General features: G+C 42.5%; 1 protein-coding gene across 2 annotated transcripts in view; it reads left to right on the top strand.

Moving 5' to 3' along the window:
• The window catches only part of LOC149080429 (kinesin-like protein KIF28), a 1,038,199-nt gene that overhangs the window by 279,633 nt on the left and 739,164 nt on the right, over positions 1 to 19,402 (top strand). For both annotated transcript variants that reach the window (XM_089239551.1, XM_089239552.1), the window contains exon 9: positions 3,933 to 3,993. In XM_089239551.1, coding sequence (XP_089095677.1) covers positions 3,933 to 3,993 — 61 coding nt within the window. The remainder of the gene's footprint in view (positions 1 to 3,932; positions 3,994 to 19,402) is intronic.

Consider the following 19,402-nt stretch of genomic DNA (forward strand, 5'->3'; position numbering starts at 1 on the left):
ATTGCGATAAAGAATTGCGCCATCTATCGTCTATAGTTCCTAACACTATGATCACTCAACCACCAGTGGCTAAAAGGAAGATTACCTCTTACATTAGTAAGTGCTCAAAATATGCTCCGTCCATTGAGATACATGAAAAAGCACGACGTGGGATGGAGAGCTGAACCCGCTTCAGCATGGACGGTGTCACTGTTGTCACTGCCTCATGCAAGGCGGCTACGAGGTATTCTTGTTAGTCAAGTGTATGCCTATAAACAAGCGCTTTGAGATGGCCTCATAAAAAAAATCTAAAGGGTTTAGGTCAGGTAATCTAGCAGGCCACTGTATTGGGCAACCGCGGCCAATCCACCGATTTGGGTATTCTTGATTTAACCACTCGCGGGCATTCGATACGTAATGGGCCGGTGCCCCATCATGCTGCAGCCAAAGATTTCGCAAGTTAGCCAAGGGAAGGTCGTCAAGGAAGTCTGGGAGGCAATCTCTCAAGAAAACGAGGTATTTTTCGGCAAACAGACGGTGCTGAAGCAGATATGGTCCCAGAAGATTGTTGTTTATAATGCCGCAACAAACATTAATTCCCCAACGAAACTGATGAGCATTTGGACGTGTTGCATAGGGATTTAAAAAATCCCAGATATGGCTGTTATGGCTGTTAAAGACACCTTCACGAGTAAATGTTGCTTCATCAGTAAATGGAATCCTATTTAGGAAAGTGCTGTGTCATTGGAATGCTGTTGAAGCAGCCATTGACAGAATTCTTTCCTTCGCGGATAATCCTCTGATGAAAGTGCTTGCACCCGTGTGTAATGATACGGATGAAAAAACTCATCGTGCAAAACGTTTAAGACCGTTACGTGACTTGAATTTAATTCTCGTGCGATTGCTCGACTGCTGGTCGTTGGATCCGATTCAACCAACGACAACACGTTATCTTCGAAAGCCGGTGTTCTTACGGACGATGCTGGCCCAGCTTCTACGTTTGGTTGTGGTAATACACACCCTCACTTGCGCAATCGGCGGTCCAATCGCAAAATAACTTTATGGTCTGGGTGCTTTCGCGTTGGATACCGTTGACTGTATAACCTTGTTGCTTGCAAGGCTGTTCCGTGGCACTCACCATATAAGGTGCATGTCACAATATTCTTGTATGCTGAATGCCATCAAATTAGAAATTATAACAATAAATAATTAGACGCAGTAGTTTCTGGAGAATAAAACAAAACGACTAAAGGCGGATACACACCACTATGACGTGACGTGCAACCACGTGACGTCAGATGGCGCGGCTTCATATCAGACATTATACGGTGTGCACACTGGTGTGATGCATTAAGACCGAAACACACTACGATGTCGAATTTGTGAAATCTTATTCGTGGAAATTCTGTGACGTACAAATTATGTGACGTGGAATTCCGACGTCACAGAATTTCCACGAATCTGAATTCACAACGTCTCTGACATGACGTGCAACTTTATTGCGCAAGGCGTTTGTGCTATCCAAGCGTGGCCCATCTCAGCTATTCTGTTGGCTGTATTCTTCAATCTGAGCTCTTCGCTCGAGAATCGTACTTTCGCCGCCATTTTATACTCTAAAAAAAGTGGAAACAGAGAAATTTTAAATACACTAAAAGACGAATTTTGTTCATATCCTTGGGGGGGGGGGGGAGGAGAAAGGAAGCTTATTTCCGTCGTTGTTTTGGTCGATTTAATGATATTTTTATTGGTCGTTCGTTATATTGCAGCGTTTTCCAACCTTTTTGATATCACCGACCGCTTTGTGTTGAAGGTCAATTTCGAGATGCAAGCCCCAATAAAATTCAAAATCATAGACGCTGGAAGCTGGGGACTGTAGCTATATGAGACCTTCTCAAATAAATTTTATGAGGAGGCTGACCTCACCCTTTCCCCCAATAATTAATTAATGTACAATGCAATGGAGCATTTCGCCTCTTTCGCGTATGGGGTGGATATATACAGGAAGAAAAATTATTTTCATCTCCCCTCAATGTTTTTTACATGTCGGTGCCTCTGTCTAAAATGTATTGTTTTCGATAATTTGCATATAAAAAAAAGTAATTCCTAGTGTAGTTGGGAAATTTTATAAATATGAAAACAAATTCCAAATGAGTTATGTCTGATGAATATAGTCGGACCCCGATATAATAACAAATTTGACGAGCGTACCCCGATGTAATGTTAACAAATTTTACGATCGTGCTCCGATATAATGATAATAAGTTTTACTATCGTACTCCGATACAATGATACAATAAATGTATGAATTATTATGTATATCATATAGTACGTTTTATCATGTTCAGCAACGACGCGACGCACATGGTTATTATGCATAATCACCAGTAAAAGCTACAGTTTTTAGTATTTAAATTTCGTAATCACGCTTGGGTACGATACATAGTACCGGTAAAAGTGATAAATTTCAGGGCAATTCATCAAGCTCGCCAAGACGATCAGTAAGTCCACAATAACCAGCTATTATGCATAATAACAGCATACATAAAATTTACAGTAACATATATGTTTATTTATCTCATTCAGATATACTTGTTTAATTTTACAATTTCAAAGACTAAATAAATAATTTTTTACTGACCTGTGAATATCGGAGAAAAGAAGGTTTTCTGATCGAATGACAATTTCACGATTTGACTGAACGTGTTCGATCAGTTGCTCTTCCATTATCAACACACGAGCAAAAACAAATTAAATGAAAACACGAAAAAAATTTTGATAAATCAAAACGCGAACAAAAAACAAAATAGATCAAACATGAACGAACCAAAAAGAACGAGGAAAACAAATATGGCGTATTCATATGTCATCACGCGACTGACGAAAATCTGAACGATTTGATTTTTTTGTGACACGTAATAAGGCGTGATTACGTCGGATTTCGTAATCCGACACATTCACACGTCGCGTCAACACAGTGTGAACGTACCTACAGAAGACTCATAGGTGGAATTTATACCGCACGCATTTCTACGTGGTCCCACGTCACGTCAGGGTAGTGTGCACGGATTTTTGCGTGTTATGTCAGATTACATCATCACAGACTTTACCACGTCACGTCAGCACAGTGTGAACGTACCTACAGAAGACTCATTGGTGGAACTTTATATCACACTCATTAACGTGTGGTAACACGCCACGTCAGTGTAGTGTGTATCCGCCTTAACGCTTATCTATAACCTCTGTGAAGCTAGCTTCATGAGATGCAAACAACCCGTTCTGACTTGTAAAAAAAGTTTTTTCTTCTTTCCTGAAAAGTGCGAGGGAAAAAAACTACTGGTTTTTATATCTCTTATTTTTTGTATAGCAGGGTTATTACATTTTTAGCATTGTCTGAAACGCCAATTTATACATTTGGAGTACGTTCGATGAATTTGACCGGATTTTTAAGTGACGTCATTAATTTTTAAAGCGTTATAACTCATTAATTATGGGTCAGAGCAAAAAACGGAAAACACTTTTCCGTATTAGTTTTTCACAAGGAATCACGTGTACAATTAGTGGGCGGTCGATAGTTACCACCCTGTATATATGTCTATTTTATTGTTTGTTATGTTGTTAGGGGGTTTTTTAACCCCTGAATTAGTGTCTTCTCTTTATGCATTTTCGTCCCTTTGCTTGTGTTTTGTGTGTGATCTATTTTCTCCCAATGCGATTGATTATTATTCACATTTGGTGAAATCAGAGCCAGCCTTCTGGCCTTCCACAGATTTGGATATTGAACAAATAATCTACATGGATACAGTTAGAAAACCCGAGAGATATCTCGTCAATGTCGCTTAAAGGCTTAAACCGTGAGGTATAACTACTACAAAAATCAATTTTCAAAGGACTGGATGTTTTGTATCGGAAATATGATATAAGAATGGCATAAAGTAGTTGTTATTTTGTTTCAGATAGCAGCCATCAGTCCTGCTGACATAAATTATGAAGAAACGCTATCTACTCTCCGATACGGTAAGTCAGGTTTTTATATCATGTTATTTCTCAAGAAAAGTGACTAGGTTTTGAATTAGATTAGTATTGATAATTGACTTAAGACTGCTAGTTCGTTACATTTAGGTGAATATAATGACCAGTAGATTGAGTTATATCGAGACATGGCCGAATATTTTTAACGTGAAACTTCATCCTAATGAAGAGAGTTCAAGCAAGGATAGTAACGTAAAAAAGTAAGAATTATTTGCATGATAAAGCGGTGAAAAAATACCACTGAATTTTATCAATCAACTAATTAATTATAATTTTTGTTGCACTCATCAGAGCATTTTCTGCTGGTGCTACCAGATTCCAAAATGATGTCAACAAAAATTTGAATTTGGTTGCGTGTGATGACGATCCTGCCTTTCTCGATATAACGATAATCCCTTCTACAGCGATATTTTTTCTTTGGTCCGCTCGTTATAACAAGATTTATTTGCAGGTATTTTAAATTCCGCCTCTTTAATGGGCAAACATTTAAATTTGAAAAAAAGCATGGTTTCTTGAGGTGTCTTGGACGTCATTATATGGTAAAAAACATTACTGTTAATTTTTTGAAAAGATACGGTATGTTGCTTGTAAGCAACTTTGCCAACCCTTTAACAATATATATTTTTAGCAATATAATTCAGAACGAAACTACTGATTCCATTAAGAAAAACTGGCAAAGTAAGAAAAGAAAATCACATTAAAGATAAATAAGTTTTTCAACTTGAAAAACATATTCTAGGTACTACTAGAGAATTTGAATATATAATAAGATACAAATTATTTTAAACACTTTAACAGTTTGATATGAAAAGCTTTGGAACAGTTCCTATGTGGTACAAAACGCAAAATCATTTTAAGTTTTGAGCAAAACACTGTTTAGTACCCATTTTCACACAATCCGCATCGTCACTTTGGTGCATATTCAGGCCAGTGGTCATATGAATAATATAGAGCGTCCTGCGTAGGGAGTGGTAACTTCTAAGGTTGCGGTTCCAAGTTTGAACATTGCCTACGACTTTCTTTTCTTGCTAGATTTGCTTTATTTCATTCATAAGATTATCTGTAATTACTCATAGGAATTTTCGTGGTTAGACTCGTGGTTTTGTTTCTTTGCGCTCACGTCGATGCATTTACAGTGCATAAATCTTATATGATAGCACAGAATACGGTAAATATGATATACTATTTTATTTACAAGATTCACGTCAAAATATCATCTTAAGCATTGCAGAGCAGTTTTGACTCTGCTGATAGAAAAAAATTGAGATGAGTTGGCAACATTCAATAAAATGTCATGTTCTATCCAATCGAATATTCTGACATTCTTCTGCTTTTGCTTTGCTTTTGCGCTCTTTATCAGTGCACATTTTGGTGAGGAATTAGTTCATGGGAATCATTGCTTTTGGAACTATGAAATTATTTACTAGATTTCTCATGAAAAATTCCCAGCGTATAGTGAGTAGTTCTCCTCTCACGTAGTATTAAAGCATAACTCAACACGCTCCAGCATGCACCAATTCATTAGAAATCCCTCAGAGAAATGTTCACAAAGTGCATGTATGGTTAAATACTAGTGGTAGTATAAAAAAAACTTTTTTTTATACTACCACTAGTATTTTTACGGGCAAGTTTTTTTCCCTGAAAAACAGATTTTTTTTGTTCACAATTTAAAAAAAAAAAAATTTCTTTTGAAATGTCTTCAAATTCTGCTTTAGAATATTCAATTGCACTATTTGTAAAAATTTGTGTAATATTTGCAGGCGTAAGTGGTAGAAAATATTGTACAAAGTTGTTTCATCATTGCAATATAACATACCGTCTATCATGCTGGCAATGAATGGTGCCTACAGGCAATACATACAATATATATGAATTACATACAGTGTCCCACAATTTGAGAGGTTTTTAAAATGGGATAGTAAGAAAACGGTGACAGGTATTAGTCATTCTTGCGGAATATAAATATGCGAAAGTGGGAAATATCAGCCACGTCATCCATGTTGCAAGGGGTTACATAGTTATTAAAATAAAAAAAGTAACTTTTTATATGAACACCTTGTGTTCTGTTAAACAACACCCAACTAAAAAGGTTGTTTCCCTGTCTATCCTGATGCCAACAAAAAAATTTCCACCTTTCTAAGTGTAATATTTGCTGAGATATTCGAATACAAAATTGGAGGAAAGTTTGGAAAGAACAACGCTTCTTTTAAAACTTTTCTCAGTTTTTTAATTCAAATATCGCGGCAAATGTTGCACTTACAAACGTAGAATTTTTTTACTGGCATCAGGTGAGACAGAACAACAACTCTTTTAATTGAATTCTTGAGTACGGGGGAGGGGTGTCTGTATGAAAAGTTTAAATTTTATTGTAACAAGTATGCAATCCTTTGCAACATGGCTGAGTAATACACGTTATTTAGATAGTTTTCTAATTGGAAGTATGCTTCTAGGACCATCGGGTTGCCAGTAAAATATCATACGTTCTGTTACCTATGCATCCTGCAAATAACATGTCCTGTCTGATTCACTGATTCATCATCGTCGATCGGAAACCGCTGAATATAGAAATACGAAATTTGGTCAGTAGTCATAACGTAAAGACTCACTAAGAAGGTTTATTTCAAAATTTGAGACTTAAGAGGGTCATAAGGGGTTCAAAGTTTATAGGGAGAACCGCTGAAGCTATAAAAATGAAATTTGGTCAGTATTACATTTGATAATGTAGATACCCACTAAGACGGAATTTTTGAAAATTCAACCCACAAGTAGGTCATGAAGCGTTCAAATGTTATATGAGGGAATCATCGTTGAGTAATTTTCAGATTACCAAATCCACGTGAGCGAAGCCACGGGTAACAGCTAGTATTAGATGTATTTATTCGAATGATTAGTGTTGCAAAAGAGTTTAGTAAAGTTTCCCTTGACCAAAGGGCATAAATGTGTTTTCCCGTTGCTCCTCAAAACGGCGTCAGAGACTGCTTTCGGGAATTGTACCTCTTTTTTCGCTTTATAAACTATTGTTGATCGCTGAAGATCCCACTAATATGCATTCTAGGACCTTTTACGTAACTGCGGCAGTTTGAACGAAGTCGCAACTTGGATTGAGCCAAGCAAAGTGGACAAATCAACGTTTTGAACAAGCCATTAGGAGATATTAAAAGAAATAGATGGGTGAAGACACTCACACACGTCAAAAACGCACTGGGTTTCTCAGGTCGCTCAATAGTGGAGAGAATCACTTTATATGTATGCAAGTCTGAGCAGCCCCAACGATGACTACACTGATCATCCAGTCGCAGATGGCGTATCAGTCAATGAATTTTGTCTCGATCCGGATCATTTACACAGTTAAGAGAAGGGGGTTTGTCTACACGGTGACAGTTCAATTTGTGCCTCTGAGACAGCCCAACACCGTCAACTTGTTTGCAGTGTCGTCACGAGCGACGAACCTGGAACTGGACAACTGTGGATACTGTAACAACTGAAGGTACTCGCCTACAGTACCAAAGGATGTTTAGAGGTGTCGTTAGTGAGTTCGATACCCGGTTCGTCATTGTCAGAAACTTTCCTGACACAGGGTTACAACAGAAACGACGACATGATCACGGAAAAAGATTGCTACTACAGGGAGTCCCACATTGAAGGGTTAGCGCACGAACCTCTCGGTGAGTATAAAAAAACGCTCCCGTTCGGAATGGGCAATAAATAGTAGGTCCCGGCCTAATTAGCCCTCGTGTGCAGAAAATGACCGTGGTGCAACAGAAATGATCAAAATGATCGATTCTAGTGTTAATTTAAATTGTTCATGTTTTGAGTAATTAATAATTTTTAAAGTTTAAAATGCGGATCACAACGCTAATATCCAGGTGCAGTTATCAATGAGTACCGTAAAATGGGGTGAATAGGAACGGTTTTTCAACTTTGAATGTAAAAAAACTATATTAATATTTTTTTGAAATGAAAGGATTGTAGTTATACACTGCTGGCCACCGTAAATGCAACTCCCTGAAGGAAGCATGCAAATAATATGAAATTTACAACATGCATTAGCGGAGGTGAGATATGCAAATGATTAGAATTTCAGCGCAGACGCACATCACGCGCGCCTGTGGCGCCACTTCAAAGCGCTATTTAAGGCTTGGAGATTTCGACGATTTGAAGTACGGCAATTGTGTTTTTCTTGTGGTTTTTTCAAAAAAACGATCAATTATGCCTCGTAGAAAACAGCGATCATCTTTTGATCAAGTATCCGAGTTCGACAGAGGAAGGATAGTGGCCTACCGAGATTGTGGATTATCTTTCAGGGAAATCGGTAGTGGTGTTGGACGAAACCAAACAACTGTAATGCAGATATGTGATCGTTGGATGCAGAAGGGTACGACGGACCGACGTGTTCGATCGCATCCACCTCAGTGCACCACTTCACGTGATGACAGGCGTATTGTGCGTATGGCAGTGACGGATCGCTCAGCCACATCACGAACCATAGCACAGCACATTTAGTCTGTACCGCATCATCCAGTGTCTGCGCGTACCATTCGACGCCGTTTACAGCACAGTGGTCTGTCCGCAAGACGTCCATTGTTTCGTCTACCCTTGACGCAGAACCACAGACGTCTCCGCCGCCAATGGTGCGATGAAAGAAGGATGTGGACGGCACAATGGAATGAAATTGTCTTTACTGACGAGTCACGCTTCTGTCTGCAACACCACGATGGTCGGATTCGAGTCTGGAGACACCGTGGAGAGAGGATGCTGAACAGCTGCGTTATGCACCGCCACACTGGTCCTGCACCGGGTATTATGGTATGGGGCGGTATTGGATATCACTCTCGCACTCCTCTAGTACGCATTGCCGGTACTTTAAAAAGCCAGCGCTACATCTCCGAGGTGTTGGAGCCAGTTGTCCTTCCTTACCTACAGGGCTTGCCCACAGCCATATTTCAACAGGATAATGCGCGACCACACGTGGCATGCATTGTCCAAAGGTTCTTCGTCAATCGCCAGATTGAATTGCTTCCCTGGCTAGCTCGCTCTCCGGATCTTTCGCCGATAGAAAACATGTGGTCCATGGTTGCTCAACGATTGACCCAGATTACATCCCCAGCTGCCACACCAGATCAACTTTGGCAACGCGTGGAAGCTGCTTGGTCTGCTGTACCCCAAGAACACATCCAAAGTCTCTTTGAATCAATGCCGAGGCGTGTGGCAGCGGTGATCTCCAACAATGGCGGCTACTCTGGCTACTGATTTTGGCAGGAACCACACTTCACAGAAGTCTATAAATTTAATCATTTGATGCTTGGTCAACATGTTATCTACAAAATAAATATTGTTGTGATATCTCTTGTCTTTCTTGGTGTTGCAATTTGGGTGGCCACCAGTGTATTTTAATATTTTTCATTGAGGACTATTTTCGAAGTATCAGAATGAGGATTTTTCGAATTAAGGCATTGATTTACGCTAGGGCTGCTTTAGTGATTCTTTTATAATTCTATGCCAGTCTCTTTCAAACAAATACTTATATATTCATGATATTACCGCTACCGTCACACTATTGCTATCTACACCCTTTCAGGGATAGTGCATATTTGAAATGATTTTTTTTAATGGGTAAAGAAAACGCATGAGTACTATGAAAATTTCATGTCAAATACGTTTCGGAAGGGATAGAAAATGTTTTGAAAAAAAAATATATATATACATGGTTTTTTTTTTATACTAAGGTTGAGTAAGAAACAAATTTGAATCCTAGTATTGTGCTTACTCAAAACAATTTCAAAAGAGTTGAGATTTTTTTTTTTTTTTGAAATGGGAAAAAAACGTATTATATGGTATATATTACATGGTGGTCTTCATATATATTTTTTGAGGGGATAGTATTCTCTTGGTGTTGATATGTGTATCAAACTTCATTCTTTTTAGCTTTTTTTTTTCTCTCGAGGCTGCCTCTATGGCTAAAAATTATGATTTTGATATTTGTTTTAGTTCCAAGGGTACCACTGACTAAATGAAAATTTTGATTTTGGTATCACCGACTAGCCGAAAGTTTGATTTTGCTTTTTGTCTTCATACTACACGGCCATAATAATGTTCATACCGAAAAATCGCTCATGTTTTAAAAGAAAAAGTGGATAATACTTGGAAAAGCAGACGGGAAAAAGTTCTTATGTTATATGCCGCTGTGGTGGTAGAGTGGTTATAGTGACGGACTCGCGAGGATCCGGGTTTGAACCCCACAGTGGTGGTCGGCTGAAGTTGGTTTTTTGTGGTTCCCAACTTCAAGGCGCAAATGCGAGGCGATCTCCCCGTTAAAAAGTCTCGCCACAGAGAGCAACAGTCCTACAACGATGAATCATTCAATCATAACACTTCACTCATAGTTAAGGGAACTGATGGCAGCACTACACATAACAAGCATTACAGAGAAACAAAAAACTTCACGTCAGGTTTCACTACACGTACACGCACATTCCCGCATGTACCGATTCGTTGGGGGTTCCGCGGGGTGCATGTGTGGTTTAGCATTTCATTTTCATTTCATTCCGTGCACCGCCCAGGCTCTATCGACCATTGTCAATTTTAGCCATTGCCCGGATGAGGGGCTGGGCGATGTCGGGTGCTTTATTATGCATATAAAATATAAAATACATGAACATTGAATATAAAAACACATTATTAAAAAAAAAACTATATACAGATTTAAATATTTCTATTATACAATATACAATTTATTCCGATGAGCTCTTCTGATGTCCTTTCCAGCTTTATTGAGCCCGAGCCCCCGTTCCTCTCTGTGGCCAAGCGCCAGGTCCTGAACCATGTTTTCCCTCATTGGCTTGTTGGCTCGGGTGAGCCCTCCGCCGTGTCCAGGCCAGGTCCTGGACCATGTCTTCCCTCGTTGGCTAGTGTGAGCCCTTCGTGTCACATTGGTCCGACCAGGTGCCAGGTCCTTCAGCATGAGGGGAGGGGGTTGTTCGATTATTCAAAAGCCCCTCAGCTTTTGGTTGGGTGCTTCACAGTTTAAACACTGATCATTGGGAATTTGTTTCTTGATTACTCTTTCACTGGATCATCCTATTTGAAGTCAGAGTCTTCCCATATTCCGACCGCTTCTTCTCTCTCCGATTGCTCTCCCTCTGTGTCGTATTCTTCGTCTTCTAATTCTTCTATTTCGTGGGAGAGTACCCTATCGACGCTGTCTTCGGCTTCTGCCCTTGCTCTCAGTCTTTCGCTCCTCCTCAGTTGTTGCTTTTCATGTGGAGTCTGGATGGTCTCATCCCTCTTGGTGTGGAGATGTTCCTGGTTGGCCTCTAGGAATTTAACCAGGTCCTTGATGGTTTCCAGGGCTTTTCTATCTCTCTCCATCCTTTTGAACCATTCATGCTCCAACTGAGGGCGCGGCTTAACCAGGTGGAACTCTGAGGTCTTTTCGCACTCTGTTGCGTAATGCAATGGGCTTCCGACTCCTCCACACAGGCACTTGTCATTGTTTGAGATCCCGAAGCGGAGGAAGTGGGTGGGGAACGGCCAATCGGTCCGCCTCCTCGTTCCCTTTTTCTCCGACATGGCCACGAACCCAGTTCAATTGGATATTTGGATTTTTTAATAGAGCCCTGCGGACGGTCCTGGCGTCCTCGTGTCTCGTGAGGGGGTCTCTTATGGCTTCCAGGCTGGATCGGCTGTCTGTGTATACTTTGGACTGGGTCGTTGTGTTTTCCAAGCTGCATACCGCTTCTCTTAGAGCGAAGAGCTCCGCCTGGAAAATCGTGCACTCTGTCAATATCCTCTGCTTCCACTTCTGGGTTACTACGTCATCCTCGTATCTCACGAAGGCAGCACCCGTTCCATCCTGGGTTTTAGAACCGTCTGTGAATATGGTGGTTCCTTCGTATGAGATAGGGCCCGTTTCTTCCAGGGTGATGATCTGGCTCTCCTGGATGTCGGTGGCGGGGTGCACATCCCAGCCTATATTTCTCTGCTCTAGCTCACTCCACTGGTATTGGGCCTCCCCCAGACTAATGTTCCTCTTGAGTCTTGTCACCATGGCTACTTTGGCCACATACTCCGTCTGAAGACTCAGTGGGGGAACTCCTGCGATGGCCTGCATGGCTGCTTTTGACGTCTTGTGGTAGACTCTTGTGAGAAGGTGCAGGAAACCTCCCTGCAGGCTGTCCAGCTGCCTCTTAAGCTTCTCTGATGGGTCCTGGTACCACGCAGCAGCTCCGTATGTTATTATCTTGATAGCCACCTGGTCGTACAATATCCTTCTGAGCTTCTGCGTTACTCCCCATCTTGGGCCTGCCAGGCTCGCCAATGTTTGAAGGTTAGCGTTCGCCTTGGCTCCCTGGGTTTTTACGTGTGATATCCAGTCCAGGTCTTTGTCCAGAGTGACCCCAAGATATTTCATCGTCTTCTTCCATGGGATCCTGGTTCCCTTCATCCCTATCTTGGGTCTCTTGATTCTTGAACTGTACCACAGGTAAGAACTCTTTTCGATTGCCGGCTCCAGATCGTTGTTGTGTAGCCAATTGGCCATCTGATCCAGAGTCCTGGTGGCCTTTCCTTCCATCTCTTTCCATTTCTCTGTGGCCATGACTATGAGTATGTCGTCCGCAAAGGCCTGGACTCGTACTCCCTCTTCCCAGGACTGTTTAAGTAGGCCGTCCACCGTGACGTTCCACATAAGGTGGCCCGAGCACGAGCCCTGCGGACTACCTCTCGTTTGGTCATGTTCCACGAGCTCACCTCCCAGCTCCATGCCCACTTTCCTGTCTTTAAGGATATGCATCAAAGTCTGTGTTAGATCTTGTGGTGCGGGAATCTGGGCAAAGATCTTTCTCAGGTTGGTGTACCGAAGTGCATCGAATGCGCCCTTGATGTCGATGGACACCAGCGCCACATGCTTTCCTTGTGTCCTGGCTTCCTTGATGTTGTCGACAATGTCACAGAGTGCTTCGTCCGCCGATCTTCCCATTCTAAAACCATATTGGTTCTAGTGCAAGTATTGGTGTCTCTCCAAATGGTACATCACCCTCTGGACAAGGATCCTTTCCAGAATCTTTCCGGCGTGTGGGAGCAGGGTGATAGCTCCGGGTACTTGCCATTAACCGCCTGCAATATGGGCACGGTGAGCTTGTCCGGGCCCGGAGCCTTCTTGTTACCTGTCCTGCTCAGCGACCGCTGTACTTCTTTCTGGGTGATGTTCGGTTCCATTGGGCCAATGGGGGGGGGGGCTCTTGCTGGTTCTGGCCCCTTTCTTCCTCCTCGTCTGCTTCTCTTCCCAGCTCCGCCTCGTCAGTCGGGTACAGGGTTCTGAGTTGCCTGGCTATGGCCTCTTCCATCGTCTGGTCTTCTTCTCTCATGATGATCTGGGCCGTGTTTTCTCTTCTGTTGGCCGTCACTCTGTAGACGTTGCCGAAAGCATCCGTGGCCTTTTCACAGTACTGACGCCATCCTTCAGTCTTCGCTTTCCTGAGCATCTTTGTGTACTGTGCCTGGTGTTTCTTGAATTCGATGCACCTGGTTGTCTTGAGTTCTTCTTCTTTCGCCCTCTTCCATTGCCTGTGTCTGGCTCGCAGGTGCTTCCTCTCTGTTTCGAATTGCTGCGTCCACCAAGGTGCCACTTTCTTGGTTGGTGGTTCTTTCCTTGCCAGTGTCTTGTCCGCCATTTCTCTGAGGCAGTCTAGGACCTTTTCAGCGGCTTCGTCGAGAGTTTCTCCGTTGTCCGCTCTCATGATCCTTCGCAGGAGCTTCTCTCAGGAGCACCCTCTTGACAAATTTTTCCAGTCTCCTGATGGACGAGCTATACCTGAGTTTTGGGGGTACAAGACCTTCCGTACGCCACTGGAAGTGGATGTATTTGTGAGAACCATGGGTGACTTCATCTCCGACATGCCATCTTTCCAGTTCGCCGGTGTCCTTCCAGAACGTCTGGTCCGGCCACCCCCTCTTCTCATTGTGCTCGTAGGTCGGTACTACATTGCCCCTGCTGGCTACTTGGAGTTGGAGCTCCATCGTCAGATTACGGATCGACCTACCTCTCTCGTCATCCTCCCTGTAATTCCAGTCTGAGTGGTGGCCGTTCAAATTGGTACCGATTATCGTTGGTTCTCCCCACTGGCTGAGACATACCTCTCTGATCTCGGGAAGGGTTTCCTGGATTTCGGCTTTCGGTGAGGAGTAGCCGCTCATGATGACTACCTCCTTGCCATTGACCCTTGCTTTGATCGCTGCTGTGTGCTGACCCAGCTTCAGCGTGGCCGCTTCTATATTCTTATTGCAGAGAATTACGGCTGCTTTGTTGTTCTGGGATTTCCACTTTCTCCACGCCTGCGGCATGCCTTGTAGTGCACCCCTCGCCGTCGACGGCTCCTGGATGAGGAGGACATCTACTTGATTAGCCGCTACTTGTTGCTCTAGTAGGTATGTGGTTCGTCTGGCCCTATCTGCATTGAATTGCAGAAACTTGAGTCCTTGAGGCTGGGTTACTGGTGTCTGGATGTCAACTGGACGTGAGGTTTCCTGACACCTATCTGCTGTAGGCACCGTTGTGCTGCCATCCGTTTCCATATCTTCGTACTAACTTTAGGGTGTCTTGGGCGCCTAATTTTTGTCAGGTGCTCCTCACTGGGGCCTCATCCTTCTTCTGAACGTGACAGTTCTAATCGATGGGTAGGTTCCAGTACGGTCCCTGACATCTTCCATTGTCGTGATTGATCTGGACAATTGTAATTCTCTTCCGCCTGGGCAGTCCTTCGCTCCGTGCCTATCGGCGCATCTCGCCGGGCTTGTGAATTGCGTGGCCCGGTGGCCCATGGCTTGGCACCTCAAACAGCGTGGCGACGGCATGAAGCTCCGAATTTTCGAGTGCCACTTATTAGTAGTGACCACCCCTTTTTTCAGCGCTGCCTCTAGTGTCCTGTTCTTTGTCACTTCCACAATTTGATGCACTCCCCCCGCAATTCCCGCTTTGAGCTGCGACTTGATCACAATGTCCTTTCCTGCCAAGTCTATCGCTTTTTTGAGAGCCGTCACTATATTTTCCTTGCGTGTAGCGGCTGGAATGTCTCTCAGAAGAATTGCAGTCCTCTTGGTCCTGGGAGGCCGTGCCGTCATGACTTCGCGGAGGTTTCTGTCTGTGGACAATTCCACCTTGAATGATTGTGCGTTTTTTATGCTTCTGAAGTCCACTGCAATTCCCTTCTGTATCGACCGGATCCCGGCCTGTGATTCACCTATTCCCTTGCTCCTCAGGTGCCGAGTGATGACGGGTGCCAAAAGACCAAGATCTTCCGGGTACTTTGGGTATACCAGTATTGTATTTATCTTCTCCCCGTTGGATATGACCGCGGCGTATGTTCTTCCGCGTTGTGTGACATCGGAGATGCCAGCCATTACCCTGAGTCTTTCGTTGATGTTGGGTACTTTCTCGTTGGCTGTGCGCTCAAGAATCCTCGTTCCAACCCATGGGCTCCAAGTGATTCTCTTCGTACTTCCAGGGTCCCATCGATGGGGCAGGGCTCCACTGGTGGTGTTCCTCCCGTCCGGGTCCTCCTGTAGAGTATGTCGATGTCTATGTCGAGATGAAGATTGGAGATTGCGGTTGGGAAGATCAAGAGCTTGCTTTGGACCCGTAGGAAGGGCATGTATAGGAGATAGAACGAATCGAACTCTGCGGGAAGATATTTCCTTCTTCTTTTTGGCTTTTCGCCTGGTAACTGTGATGAAGTCGGAGTCAGAGTCCAGCGTCGCCTCATCAACTGTTTCGTAGGCAGACATGTCGGACGGAGGACTGTCAAGCGAGGAAGATATTTCCTGGGAAAATATTTCTGCGGGAAGATATTTCCTTCTTCTTTTTGGCTTTTCGCCTGGTGACTGTGAAGAAGTCGGAGTCAGAGTCCAGCATCACATCATCAACTGTTTCGTAGGCAGACATGTCGGACGGAGGGCTGTCAAGCGAGGAAGAACCATGGCCTTCCTCCGTTGATTTAGGGGATGAAGGACAATCTTGAAGTAGCGGCTTTGTCTCTTCTATAAGTGAGTCTGTTGTTTGCGTAGCAAAAGATGTTGTAGAAGAGCTGAGAGATAAAGCCGCTGAAGATGTAGAGTTATTGGCGGTAATAGTAGCGGGAAGGATAGATGACGGTTCAGCAGAAGAAGATGTCGATCGTGTGCGATTTTTCCGTTGAGGTTTACCCACATATTGTTCTATGCCGCTGGTTTGCGTATGTGAATCTGTCCGTTCTCCGAGTCCTTCAATCCAATTACGGATTATGTCTAGAAGTTTGTTGGCTCTTTTCCTGGGTTTAAGAGGTATGTTGTATTCGAACGATGGGGTTCCTCTAACACCAGTAAAAGAGTTAAGAATTTCTTTTATGTCAGTAGCCATGTGCATGATGTTCAAGTATTTTCGGTTGCGTTCGAAAATATGGAAGGTGAAGATCTGTTCACTATTGCACATTATCCGGGGAATAGATTTAGGGAATAGAATAGGGCTAAGTAGGGAGGGCTTTCGTAGGAGACAAGGTTGGCAAATTAGTGGCGGGCGATAAAGCTGGAACATGATGAGAGCATTTCTGTAGAAGTTTTGAAGCCGATCTTGTAATTCTTTTTCCAGAGAGGGAACTTCTTTTGTTCATATAAACCTGTGGTGTCGGTGTAGCTGGCTGGGTGAGAGGAGCGACTACGTTGGTGACTGCAGACGATTCGTTGGGGCAATTAATGGCATATTTTAGGCCCGGACATTCATTTAAACTATCTTCATAGTAGGTCGGTAATGAATAGTCCGTTGCAGAATCAGCTGTTGGACGATCTATAGTCTGTTTGATGGTTTTCTTCTTAGCTTTATTGGTTTTAGCCTTTTCTTGCGTCGTGTTGACAGTATGTTCCTTGAATTTATGCTTGTGGAGGCGCTTGGTCTTGGATTTAGGTACAGAGAGACCATGAGGCATCGACGAGGCGGAGAGTATTGGTGATGAGGCGGTAACTGTCGAATGCGTGTGAGCATCTTTAGTATGTTTTGGCGAGTGCGTCTGAGGATATTTCATGAAGATCTGGGCCAGATGGCCTTTCGCCTTGGAAGACTTCGGTGTATCTTGAATTGATGTCATAGCTGTAGTATAAGGATAATTTTTTGCATGCTGGTTCGTGTCATGCGTAGATGGCGAAGCATATGATGAGCGTTGTGTGTCAGGAGGTTGGCTGTATGCGGTTTCCTTACTTTTCTTCTTCTTAGAAGAGTGACAATGGCTTCTTTTTGGGCGGTCGATATATATGAAGGATGGATGCTCCGTATAGCTGTCTTTCCCGAGGTTTTGGCTATTGTTTCGGGATGAGGTAATGTTTTGGCATGCAGTAACTGGTGTCGTCGTCATCTGGGGGTCCACATGAGTCGTAGCGTAACGAGGTGCTGGATCCTGTTGAGTATGCTGCTTAGGAGGCTGCGACTCTTGTGTAGGAGAGGATCCGGCAACTGGAGAGATGTCTTTGAACAGATCTTCTAAGATTTCTCTGTCCACTTGCGGTATGTCGATCGTTTTGGACGTGATAGACATGATTGATACAATAGATAAATACAATGAGCTAATCACAACGAATCAGAAAATTAATTGGACACAGAAACATAGGGGAAAAAACTGATTCGCAGGATTTAGAGTTCTAAGCTCAAGAAGAAATATATGCAAGGTGTCACAGTTAGGAGACAGAGATTGACGCCAATATATATATAGAAATATGAAAAATAGTTTATTGAAAGGAATAAAGTAGCGTAAAGGAGAGTAGATTGATCTTGTGCTCAAGCCGTTGTATACAGCTCATCCTTAATGTTAATGTACACCGTATTATAAAAAATCGTAAAATCGGGGATATTTTGATAACTAATTGGTCGAATTGAATATAAAATATATCAAAGTTTTCAAAAATATATAATCTATTCAAATCTATAAAAAGGAAAGATGTAGCTGTGATAGAATCTCAAATCCGTTAGTCTCGTTGTAAAATCGAAGCTTATTCTAGATAATTTGCTGAAGATGAAAAATAGGCTCAAATAATCAGTTATATAAAAATCTGGCAATAGAATTATTGAAAGGCATTGCAAAGCTGATCAGGGAATAAATTTAATAATTTCAGCTCGGTATTACCGAATATACAAGGTCCATCAATATAAAGACATCTCTTATCTTTGCTAGATATGGCGAATCGTTCCAAAAACGGGAAAATATTCAAAAATCACACAAAATCGATATATTTCTATGATATTTCAAGCAAGTGATAATTAAGAGCGACTAATAAAAGAAAAATAATAAGAATCAAACTCAAAAAGCAGCGAGAAGGTACTAGATGAAGGCCCCGAAGAAGTCGCTATGCTGTAACATTGCGAAGAGGAAGGTGTTCACCGCGATGGTCGTATCTTCCGAAGTAGTCGTTCGATTCACTAGCGGTTTTCACCAGGGTGTAGCGGACATGCGGATGTAGAAGGGCACATAAAGAATCCAAGGATTGACACACTGCAAAATAATGAAAAGACGAATTCCAGGAATATAAGCACGGAGCGTCGCAATTGATATCTTGCTTAGTTCGCGCCTTTTAAAAGACTTTGTGTGTGGTTTAGCAGTGGTAGGTAGGGCCTCCAAAGAATGGCTCGGGGATCCATGATGTTCTTAAGTCAGCCACCTCGTTGGGCAATTTGCCTGTTGTGGCGTTGTATTTGTATTCACAAACCTTAAAAAAACCATTCTTCCAAAGCAGTTTCTCTACCTCGCCCACAGAAACTGAAGAAACCGCGAGACACCCTCTGTCTCAAGAAGAAACGTAAGCACTACGGCTCTTGGGGGGGAACCAGGGCATCTCCGGCAAAACCAAAATTTATTGATACGTCAAAGATTACATATAGTGCATAGTAATTAAAATTATGTAAATCGAAGAATCAAATAAATTAAGTTAAAGTCAAAGTGTAACGGGCACCGATAATTAACAATTATCGATAGTTGTATAAAATTAAAGCGCAGAAAGTGCAATCACAAGTTTGATCGATCAAGGAATGTATGACAGAAGGGTGGAGCACTCCATTGTGCTCAGACAATTCAATCCACCCAGTCTAATTCACTCTTGATCACTGTGAAAGATCTTGAAAATTTCTCCGGGACTTCATTAGATGAGGGATTCATCCTGGTCCTCGCTTGCAAACTGTAATATACTTAGTCATTGTAAAAGCTAAAGTGGTTATGCATAATTTTGCTATCATGTTGTTGGCAACAGGTATCTTTGTTTATAAAGTATTTGTGTTTTCATCCAGCAAGCAGCTTAGCATGTTCCCTCCAGTTTTATAGTTTCATGTGTCTCCACTTTAAGAGAATTAAGTAATTTGTTATCATACCAGTTCCTGAGATCTTAT

Source organism: Pholcus phalangioides, unplaced genomic scaffold (assembly GCF_987345545.1).
Source record: "Pholcus phalangioides strain wild (caught in Gottingen) unplaced genomic scaffold, Ppha-v1.0 ptg000011l_1, whole genome shotgun sequence".
Classification (NCBI taxonomy): domain Eukaryota; kingdom Metazoa; phylum Arthropoda; class Arachnida; order Araneae; family Pholcidae; genus Pholcus; species Pholcus phalangioides.